Source organism: Ostrinia furnacalis, unplaced genomic scaffold (assembly GCF_004193835.3).
Source record: "Ostrinia furnacalis isolate ACB-3 unplaced genomic scaffold, ASM419383v2 OfSCF0635, whole genome shotgun sequence".
NCBI lineage: Eukaryota > Metazoa > Arthropoda > Insecta > Lepidoptera > Crambidae > Ostrinia > Ostrinia furnacalis.
The window spans coordinates 36,413-48,443 of record NW_021130874.1 but is presented as its reverse complement, the minus strand read 5'-3'; the positions used below and the strand labels follow the sequence as shown (position 1 = coordinate 48,443).

Here is a 12,031-nt window from a genome sequence, read left to right as displayed (position 1 = left end):
TTTTATCATTTATTATTTAATTAATTATTAAACAGTCAGCGTCAGAAGATGGATGGAAATAATAGACGAAAACTTTTTTTACCATTTTTTATTTCATTATTTTTATTGACATAGTACTTACGCTCAGCGTCAAATAGTTCGTGATCCCCAAAGTGGCCAAAAAGTTGACAACACAACCTTATTCCAATTGTAACTAAGACGTGTTGCGAACTTATTGGCTACTTTGGGTGTCATGAACTATTTGACGCTGACTGTTACTTATAGATGACCCACGCTGAACTGTCCCACCAAACTCAATGACAGGGGGGCGCTACCATCGTTCAACTATATTATGGTTTCCAACATGGCATAAATCTGAACCAGCGATCCGGTATTGACGGTGGCGCCCCACTGTCAATGTCATCGACAGGACAGTCCAGTATTTTGGAACTATAAGTAGGTACCTATCTATCTTTACAACTTACACACGAATATTTACAATTAAAATTACTTCAACATAAAGACGATTTGTACAAGCTTATCTTAATTAATGCCTTAATTATAGCTTAAATTAAAATAAGGTAGATAATTTAATTGGTAATTCCTAATTGATATCACAATCGTTTTTAACGCACGTTTTGACGTTAAAAACATTTTAATTCATACCAAACTGTGTCCTTTTGGCTATTTTAGTTTTTACGAATAATTTTCGTTGTAGGTAGTTAAAAAAATAATTTACATTTATCTTTTCTGGTTTCTGATACCACAAATTACTTTTTCTCTCATAGATTTTATATGGCAATACTCCAAGCTATGAAGTCACTATTATTCCCATATTAATTTTATTAATTTTAATTATTAATTTAAAGTTTTTAAACCAAAATTTTGAGCAGATTCGCACAATCGGATCAGAAATCGGATCTAGTAGGTTAATGGCCGTTTTCACCATCAATCCCTAATTTTTAAGTGAACCCTATGAAAAAATTTCTGTTATGTGTTACAATAGGGGTCACTTAAAAATGAGGGATTGATGGTGAAAACGGGCCGTGTTTAGGTATAGTCTTTAGATATGAGTATACCATACATACTTACTACGACTGCTTACTCCGGACCTTATTAGGACACTAGAGTTTTTTAAATCAGAAGTTTTTAGTTTGAATTAATGGTAAATAGTATCAAATTTCCTATTTATAATTAAAATCATCGTTTCTTAAAATACTCCTCAATCTCTTGCAGAGTTCTATCCTTCGTTTCAGGAAGATATTTGTACAAAATGCTTAAACTGATCGTCACACATATTCCACACACGAAAAACATCCCATGCAAGTCTAAAATATCGAAAACATACGGAGAAACCTTAAAAAGAGTCGCTTGGAGAAGGAAGAAGAATAGAGAAGTTACTATAATAGATTCTCCTTTATATTTTATAGGTATTAATTCTCCATATAAAGAAATACCCAAAATTATAGGGCCAATTCCTATAGCCATAGAAAAGGCTACAAGGAGTGACATGGGAATATAATTGTTGCTAACAATCACTTCTAAATGACACAGGTACAAATACAAAGAGAGAGCAAATAGAAAGAAAACTGCTAGAGACCCGAAAGTGAACAATAAAGTACGTCTAGTAAGAACTTTAGAGAAACCACAGCCTATGTACATACATAGGACTGTCACGCCGTCAAGTAAGAGCATGCCGCTGTACGCCGTATCTTCACTTTTAGTAATTTTCGTCAAGACGTCCAAAGCGTACATCATACAAATTTGCTTCCCCGATAATAAATGTGTACACATCATCACACAGGATAGAGTAACTGGTATATAAAACACTCTGTCTTTTAAGATATCTGAGTAGGAATCTTTTTTTTGCAGCCTCTTTTTGTCGACCTCCATTTGGTGCTCGATCAACTTCTGCAGTTCTCTCTCCGATTCAACATCACATCCTTTCAAAGACCTGTGGACTTTCTTACATTCTTCAATCCTGCCTTGACTGGCCAACCACATAGGGGATTCTGGCCAGAACACAACGGTTAACGAGTACAGCGCATTTATGAAACTGGGTACGCAAATGTATCTCCAATCCGCGTACGTTCCAATTGTATTCGCTATCCACAACGCCCAGAAAACTGTGGCAGTCTTGATCGTTAGTAAAACCCCTCGAACTTTGGGAGAAGTGTATTCTACTGTTGATAATATTGATACAGAGACGGTAGCGGCGTTTGGCACGCCTTGGATGACGCTGGTGATCAACAAGTGAACTGGAGATGACGTCAGGTAGTATCCTATGGATATAAGAACTAAACTAAAGGAGACGAATAGAGAGCTCTTCTTTCGCCCGATCTTGGTCATCAGTATTGCTAGTATGAAGACGAAAGGGAGAGACGAGAAACCGAAGAGGGAGGCTGGAAAGAAACACTTTGGTTAGAAACTATTCGATGTTCTTGACACTTAAAATTGAAAGAAAGAAAGAAAGAAACATTTATTGCCATGGACATCACAAAAGACAAAAGAGGTAAAATAAAAAAAAAAGCAAATGAGACAGAGGTGACATAAAAAATACAATGAATGAGCAAGTAAACTAAGCAGTGCCACCCTGTCGCACAGCGATGCCCATCGCAATGGGACCCCACTCAGCATATGCCGTGGCCCCCGGTGAGGGAAACCACGACGCTGCGCTGGTTTTCAGTGTGCCCCATGCCGAGTGAGAGTCACGGACACTAACCTATACTGCATAAAATATACGTACATAAATAATAATTTTAAGTGTAAATACAGACGTAGTAGAAAATAATAATATACGATATAGACGAAGTAGAAAAGATGTGATAAGATATTTATAAATAAAAAGATAATATTTAAAAAACAAAACTGTGTGTGCGTACATAATAATAATAATAAATTGTAATGTATTAAAGTGCGTTTGTGTATACTGTGATTGTGTGTGTCTCGACGTCCGCAAAAATTGTTACTTTACATAAGTACAACTCGGTCGAGTTAACTGCGCATCTGGCGGCCGTGACGTCACGGTCTGGTACGGACAGGGCGAGCGCGGAAGGTGTGCGGGTGAGTGCGAGGCAGACTCGCATTCAAGCGAGGTGCGCAGTTGGCTCGATCGGGTTTTACACACAATTTTAGCATCATCATATGGGAAAAATGTAATTAAGAACTTCGCGAAATGAATTGAGAAATGATTGGTAAGTACAATAGGTGTACTTAGGTACTTATTTATTTATTTAAACTTTAATGCCAAAATAAATTTGTACATAAGGCGAACTTAATGCACTGAAGCATTCTCGACCAGTTTACCTTTGGGTTGAGCAGAAAAGAAATTTGTTTGGCGGTGTGACTTACTAGTTAAAAAAATTAATAAGATGTTACAAGTGAAGGATGCAGTGTATTTCGTTAGATGATCCCGTCTGTGAGCACCTACGTTCTAAAAGGAACTCCCATGCGAAATTTGAGACTCCTAGCACTTGTAGTTTTTTCGTGATGAGTGAGTCAGTCTATGACCTTTCGCTTTCATTATACATATGTAGACTAGCGGCCGCCCGCGACTTCATACGCGTGGATCCCGTTTTCTCCCCTTAGGGGTGGAGTTTCATAAAATCCTTGCGTAAAATACCCACGTCGTCATAACATCTACCTGCATGCCAAATTTCAGCCCGACCCGTCCAGTGGTTTGGGCTGTACGTTTATAGATCACTATATCAGTCAGTCAGTCACCTTTGAGTTACTGACTGACTGATATAGTGCTACCGCTAACTCCCGTTCCCGTGGGAATTTTGCAATATCCTATTGTAACTAAGCTTTAAGTTTACTAAGGTACCTGCATGCCAAATTTCAAGCGTCTAACTTTAGATTTAGCGGTTTAGATTTTTTATACAAAAGGATTTTCCCGCTAATTCCCGTTCCCGTGGGAATTTCACATAGTGCGCAGAACTGACGGCCGATGGGGCAGCAAGGTTCTGGAATGGAGGCCGCGTACCGGAAGGCGCAGCGTGGGACGTCCACCTACAAGGTGGACCGACGACATCGTAAAGGTAGCAGGGAAGCGCTGGATGCAGGCCGCTACCAATCGATCAACGTGGAAAGCATTAGGGGAGGCCTATGTTCAGCAGTGGACGTCCTATGGCTGACATGATGATGATGATGATGATGTGGGAATTTCGGGAATTCCTTTGTTAGTGCACCTCTACGGTACCTAAGCTACGTCCCTCCCAAAATTCAAGTGCCTACGTTTAGCCGTTTAGGCTGTGCGTTGATATGTCAGTCAGTCGGTCAGTTTCTCCTTTTATTGTATATTTAGATTAGATAGATAGAAGATGGAAGATAAATAGGTAGGTACTTACATAACCAAGACGCCATTTCCACAGACACGGCGTCAGTAGAGTTGGCCTCCTTCCTCGCTTGGGGTACATACACGGTGGGGGTCCCAAGGCTGAGGCCCACCGCGAAATATGGGGTCCATAGGCCGCTGGCTATGAACAGCTAGAAGAAAAAAAGTTAAAATCATTTTTAAAATAGGGTAGTTTCCTAAAACAATTTTTAAGTCCGTCAATTTTAGTATAAAAAAATATTGGACACGTATATTTAATTGTAAATCAAACAAATAATTACAAAGGTATAGTGCGTTGAAGTTCCGCACGAACGTCACAAAGTGCTGCACTTTTACGCACTCACTGACGTCACGGGCCTTTTCTTTAGAACTTTGGCACGCTTTATCTCTTTACATTTTCATTAGTTTTAAAAAGTGAAAAATACGTGTCGAGTAGTTTTTGATAAGCTAACTGACGGACTATTTAAAACTCTTGCTATTTTACCCAGGAAACATCCCCACTAGCACTGCCTAAGGCGGGAATCGAACCCACGACTTTCGCTTGCCGGGCGACTGCTCTTCCAACTGAGCTACTTATGCCCGTTTTCACCATCAATCCCTAATTTTTAAGTGGCCCCTATGGCAACACTTAACAGGAACTTTGTTTTCATAGGGGTCACTTAAAAATAGGGATTGATGGTGAAAACAAGCATTAGACACTGGATGAACCCGTCGATAATTTGCTTTTACGTTTCGTACGGCAGTTCGATTTTATAGGTAGGCGCTGGTAGGGCCCAAAAGATAAGGAGACATATAAAGTGCCCCATAAGGGCTACCTTTTCTTTTTTATTTTTTACTACATTTTGACGTTCATAAGTGCCACTTGTGGTCTAAACTGAATAAATATTTTTGATTTTGATTTTGATTTTATCAAGTTGTTTGTTTAGCTCAGTCGATTTGGGTGGTTTCTTTATTTGTGTTGTTTCCACAGGAAAATATGGAAATGGGTCATCATCATCATCATTTCAGCCACAGGACTTCCACTGCTGAACATAGGCCTCCCCCAATGATTTCCACATCGCCCGGTTGGTAGCGGCCTGCATCCAGCGCCTTCCTGCTACTTTTTAATGTCGACGGTCCACCTTATCGGTTTGACAAAGCTCTATTACAAAAATAAATGAAAATATACCAAAAAGGAGAATAAATGTATAGCTTACCTGCCTCAGTAAAGGTTTCCATGACTTCTTTTTTTCGTAGGCGTACAAAATTTCATCTTTTTCGCTCGTCGGCACCTCCTTGTATTCGTCCATTTTCTTTTCGTTTTTCTGTATAATAAATTAGTAACTTATAAACGAGCTTGTAATGTGACAAAAAAAGGGGTAAAAAAGGTCTTAAGTGGGGCAAGAAAGTCTTGAGTATGGCAAACAAAATGTCTTGAATGGGGCGAAACAGGTGATTACGGAAGACGCCTTTACATATACCTAATGCTATACAAAAAACAATTTAAGCTACCTAGTTACATCCAAAACTATCCGAAACTTTTGAATCGGTTACGGTTACGGATATTTTTTTATTTCGGATATCCGAATGTTTCGGTTATGGTTACAGATATCCATAACATCCCTGAAATGCACATTACACTGATTTGGTATCGGCCGATTCCTCATACAAATTGGAAGACCAAACTATCGGCCGACTAATAGTATTATAGTCACTAGACTAGTGTACCTATAGTTAGTTAACTTTCTTTCTGTAATATTATACTATGGGAATACACACCAAGAAAAAACACGATGTTTTTTCTCTATCACCTTTTTCAAACTAACGCAACATCCAGTTTCTTCCGAATTACAACTGTTTTTGATCAACAAATTAAACTTAATCGATTATAGTTAGGTACTACTTGTAGTTTGTTTTAAAATTAAATGAACGTGTTTTTTTACTTTTTATTGCTTATTTGAAGGCACATTAATACTTTTTTTGTGTTATTCTCACCAGACCTCAAATTAGTTATCTAAATACTTCACACAGGGTGTTTTTATAATCAAGGACTTTAAAAAAAGTGTAGAAAATTGTATCAAATTGACCTAAGTAGTATTTAATATTTTTTTGTCGGGAAATACAAAATCAAAACGTTACAATTTAGGCGGTCTTACCTCTAGGAAGCGGTTTCTTCCAGTCAGTCCAGGTAATTAACATCCATGCTTTTTTTTTTAAATAATTTCGACTTTTAAGGAAGTAGCACACTTATTAGCGCGGAAAGGGATCGTAACCGTATCGTTTCAGCCGAAAGACGTCCACTGCTGGACAAAGGCCTCCCCCAAGGATTTCCACAAAGACCGGTCCTGCGCCGCTTGCATCCAGGTACCTCCCGCGACCTTCACCAGATCGTCGGTCCAACCGTATATCAACTCGAAACGGTCAGTATTCTTTGTATGAAACTCAATACTGCAACGAACAATTTTAATTTCTAATATTGCGCAATTGTTTGTTATCCCAAATAAAATAAAATAAAATAAACACTTATCCGCTTCCGCATCGTAACGTAAACGCCTCGCCTGGCGGTTGATAGCTCGCGAAAGGCGAAACGTTGTTCTTCCCTTTCCGAGTTGATAAGTCTGCTATGACCTTTATTATGAAAGAAAGTAAAACAAAACATTGGCTACGTCGCCTTAGCAACAAAAAGAAAATTATACGAGAGGTGACAGTCCAATCTGGTAAAAACCAGTTGGACAAAATAAACTAAAATATATCGTATGACTCACAGAATCACTCTGTCGTTTCGTGGTATCGGCAGTTACCTACACAATATTGTTTTAATTAATGCCAAAGTGCATTATTTGTTCAGTTGCATGTCTCTTAAACAAAGTTTTCTTTTGTTCAATTATGTTTTTATTCAGTTTGCACATGTATAGCCAATGTCAAGTATTTTATAGTTCAATCAATAGTTGTTGCAATTCACGAAGGCGAGTGAGCTTTACGAGTGGCGGCTCGCACTGTTCGTTTTCCAAAAGTTTTGATACATTACATTATCGTCATATTGTGCATGTACATGTACACCAGGGATGTTATGGATATCCGTAACCGTAACCGAAACTTTCAGATATCCGAAATAAAAAAATATCCGAAACCGTAACCGAAACCGGTATAATATTATTCCTATATCCGTAACCGTATCCATAACCGAAACTACATAATTCCATAACATCCCTAATGTACACACACAAGTAAAGATCCGGCGAAAAAATCTGGACGTAGTCCGGTCAAAAAAACGGATGCTTACAAGCGGCCTAGAAAATTAAAAACCCTGTATACTTGATTACTATGCTAAAGGTGACATTTGTAGGCAGACTGCATACCATTAAGATTTGTATTTTATCTGAATTACTTAGAGTAGGTATCCACTTATCGCCGCACGTCACCGCACGTGGCGTAGAAAAAACTATTATTTATTTATTTGAGGTACCTAAGTGCAGTATACCTACATAAAACAAAATTTAGACACACTGTAGCGTAGTAGCACAGAATACATAATAGTAGCAACAGAAATTGCACTCCTTTGTGTAGGATCAGATGCCGACATTTTAACGGTCATAATAATAATGCAAAATATCCAACGCACATGGTGCATTCGAAATCGCACCTTACACTACGCTCACAAGACCGCAATTTTTTTGTGTTCAGAATTGATCTACCTCACAGCTCAAGCGTCAGGGTTGAATAAGCAAATTAAAATAAATAAAAACTTAATTTTAAGAAGCATTTATTGTATTTACGATTGGTAAACTTTAATCTAGTGGTTTTTTTTTATAATCGTACCATCTCTAAAGTACCTACCTATTAATAAACTTCAGTGTTGCGATAATTCGAAATGGGACACACAGTTTTAAAAGGTGTAGTGTCGGAAAATAGACACGGTGAAGTAAAGTTAATGTTTTTATTAGCTAAATAATTTTTTTGCTATAGTTTTTTGTCATAAGTATTTCAAAATTATTTAAAGTGTATTTTTTTTAAATTATTTAAATTACTACAGTTAATTATTATTCCTAAATATTACGATTTTCCATTAAAGAATAATAATAGTGCTGTTGGAACAATAAACCTTGATTGCGACTATAATCGACCGAGCGTGTATAGAAATACGCGTGTGCTCACTCACAGGCGCGTCACGGCGCGTGGCGGCCTTGACTGAGCCCCGATTACGGTAACTTTTAACGTCTACGTCTACAATCCAATTTTAACGTCTACAATCCAAACACGCTTCTCGATTCTGCGATACGATTGGTCAAAACAGCTGACGTATGCTGTTGAACGACCAATCGTATCGCAGAATTGAGAAGCGTGTTTGGATTGTAGACGATAAAATTTACCGTAATCGGGGCTCAGATTTGCAACTTGAAGTTGTCGCGCGCTGTAGGCTAAGGCTGTAGGTAAGTTATCGCGGCCGGCATAGGCGAGTGACGGAGGCCTGGTAGTAGCTAGTTAGTGCTTGCTAGTGCCTTATTCTTATAAATAAATAAATATCCTTGGACATTTTACACTGCGCTTCTAGTCCCAAACTAAGCAAAGCTTGTACTATGGGTACTAGAGAACGGATATAAACATACTTAAATACTTTTTTTTTGTAAATACATACTTATTATACATAGATCACACCCCGTCCAATACAAACATATANTCCAATACAAACATATATGTTCATGCACACAAATGTTTGTACTGTGCGGGAATCGAACCCGCTACCTCCGGAATAGTTGTCCGTTTCGAACCACTACACCAAACGGCCGACAATATTATGATTTATGCTTGGCATTGGACGTCCTGTGGCTGAAATAATGATGATGATGATGATGATGATGATGATTAGGACTGTTTTAATGGGCTTTATTATAGAACATAGTTACGTGCATGTGGATTGAGTGATCACTGAGTAGTCATGATTTTGAAGAGCACTCATACGGCCAGTGTGCGGTGTGAGTGATCCTAAATAATCGTCATAACTTTGGAACGGGACGTGCAAGGGATTTCTCAATTTGTTAATAGTTTTAACATATTCTTAACCATTTTTCAATACTATAAAAGGAAGTGGAAAGGCTTTATATTCTGAAATAAACATTTTGACGTTTTCTTAAAGCGTCCGGTATGAGTCATCAACAGCCCTTACAGTCCACTGCTGGACTATGAGCCTCCTCCACTACGATGGAGGGATTTGCCATAATCTCCACGCTTGGCAGGTATGAGTGCCGTGAGTCACCGGTATGAGTGCTCCTATTTATTGACCATAACACGTAATGTTTTTAACATTTAACTAAAACTTACTCGATTTTTGCTAACATTGAAGCAAGGATCACTTAAACCATATGCACATTAAATTTTATAGAACTACCTCCGGTGTTCTGACACCGTTGCAAATGGGACATCCAGTATTTCAGTCTTGTGTTGTTGTTATTAATTGCATTTGTCAATCAAATAATTTACTTTCTCAATGAATATTTGAACAAGTTTTACCAGAGATTTTGAAGGCTCGCCGAAATCCAAATGTCAACCTTGCTTTTCGTAGTTTTTAATTGCTACTCATCGGAAAAAAACACCATTATTAGTTCAAATTTACTTTTAAATGATAATGTTTCCCCTAAGAGGTCAACGTGAAAGTTACACGACCTCTCCAGTTACTTTGTTTTTATACAAGGTTATTGAATTTAATTGTTTACCTATTTATTGTAACAATGGGTTCTTAATTTATTTGTGTTCGGTTAAGTTCATTTGATTTCTTTTGTTTTTGCAATTAAGGCTGAGGAGACATTGTGGTAGCTTCGAACTCGATCCGATTTCGCGTTTGACTTGATATTTTTTAAACATTGTCAAAATGGCAATGCCAGATTTTGTATGGAAGGTGGCGTCTTTTTTTTTTCGCGCGGCCATCGACCAAACTTTGTTTTTTGATTACAAAATAGTGTAATAAACTCAGATCATAGAAGGGAATAGATGTGAAACGGGGGCGTGGCGCGTGTCTCCGCGATATGCCCAGAAACGAACATCGGCCGCGACGCCAGGTTAGTCGCGATTCAGTCGTACTGAGGAAATGTTCTCCGATATTGTTGGATAATGCGTCGTAACGTGCAATAACATAAGTGAAACGAAGAACTACAGGAACAATGAAGTCATTTACCACATGTAAGTATTGCAAATCCATTGGTATTTTGCTTATAAATAAAAAAAAAAAAAAAAGACGCCAATTTCCGGCATTGTCTTTTATTTATTGGCAACTACTCTTCTTACTCGCCTTTGTGAATTGCAACAACTTAACTCTACTGACCTGATTGTCTAATCCAGGGGCGTCTTCCACCAAAGTATGAAGTTCCATCATCATTATACAAAACACTCTTATAAACACCAAAAATTGTACCAAAGAAAAAAGTCCAGAAACTGGGAGTTATTTTAAACCTTTTAACCAGTTGGTAACTTTTACACAGTAACTTTTCACTAGCTGTCAAAACTATACAGGGTGGAAACGATAAGTGATCTCACTCGATTATTTCTAAAGTACCTATACAAGATATCAAAAAACTAGTTACTGATCCTGAAAGTGCTTCATGAGCTGTATCAAACGGTACCAATAATAGGTTAAAGAATAAACTGGATCTATCCGAAAATTCAATGTTTCCTTCCGGCTTCCATACATTTGATACAGCCTCATAATATTAAAAACTACAAAATATATTGTAAAACTGGTTACTGATCCTAAAAGTGCTTCACGAGCTCTATCCAATGGTATTAATATTAAGTTACAGAATAAACTGGATCTATCTAAAAATTCAACGTTTCCGTCTTCCATACATTGAGTACTAAGTATCACAAATATGGCATTCATCTCTTGATAAAGCAAATTTTATAGTAAGTAAAGCCTAAAACTAATATTTTCCATAAACAATTTTAAATAAGAATGCAATTTGCAAGTTTATTTTAAGTTTTAAAAAAATTGCACTTCTAATATTGAATGGTTGGCATACATTTAGTATGGAAGCTGGAAACATTGCATTATCAGAAAAATCCCGTTTATTCTGTAACCTGTTATTGGTACGGTTTGAAAGAGCTCGTGAAGCACTTTCAGGATCAGTAACCAGTTTTTTGATATTTTGTTTAGTTTAGAAATAATCGTGTGAGATCACTTATCGTTTCCACCCTGTAGGTATACCTAGTTTCTTCTTTGGAATAAAAAAATGTGACATTTCAATTGATTTGTTGAGTCCGATTTTCCGTTATTTATTAGAAAACTAATGGATTTTCAGGATTAATAAGTATTTTTAAAAAGTTTTGCCTCGGAAGCTGATAGTTGATGGGTCTCCTATCAACTGATGATGAAAAATTTCTTTATCTTCTAAACATAAAAGCGAAATACCACACACTGATTATGCACGAAATCTCAGAAACATCAGAAACTATAACCACTACAAACTTGAAATTTGGCAGGTAGACTCCATAAAGAGTGTAGATACCTACCTATTATGGTAAGAACGGATTTCACGAAACTTCACCCCTAAGGGGTAAAAGGGGTCCATACATACGAAGTCGCGGGCGGCCGCTAGTAAGTATATTCTTCTACACAGTTATTTAGAAACAATACTAAGTTAATAATGAAAAAGTCGCTGCACGAGAAATACCACACCAATAAAGTTTATTATTATTAATAATAATCGGAAATAATTTAATCAGAGTGCAGCATAGTACAACATACTC

At 37.4% G+C, this 12,031-nt stretch overlaps 1 protein-coding gene across 1 annotated transcript; it reads right to left on the bottom strand.

Moving 5' to 3' along the window:
- Positions 1–422: 422 nt before the first annotated feature.
- On the bottom strand, positions 423–10,650 carry LOC114366468 (facilitated trehalose transporter Tret1-like). The gene is made up of 4 exons (XM_028323342.1): positions 10,611–10,650; positions 5,512–5,619; positions 4,329–4,467; positions 423–2,381 (listed from the first exon to the last, which is right to left on the bottom strand). The coding sequence occupies exons 2-4, from the start codon at positions 5,602–5,604 to the stop codon at positions 1,180–1,182; spliced, it is 1,434 nt and encodes a 477-aa protein (XP_028179143.1). The 5' UTR covers positions 5,605–5,619; positions 10,611–10,650; the 3' UTR covers positions 423–1,179.
- Positions 10,651–12,031: the final 1,381 nt, after the last annotated feature.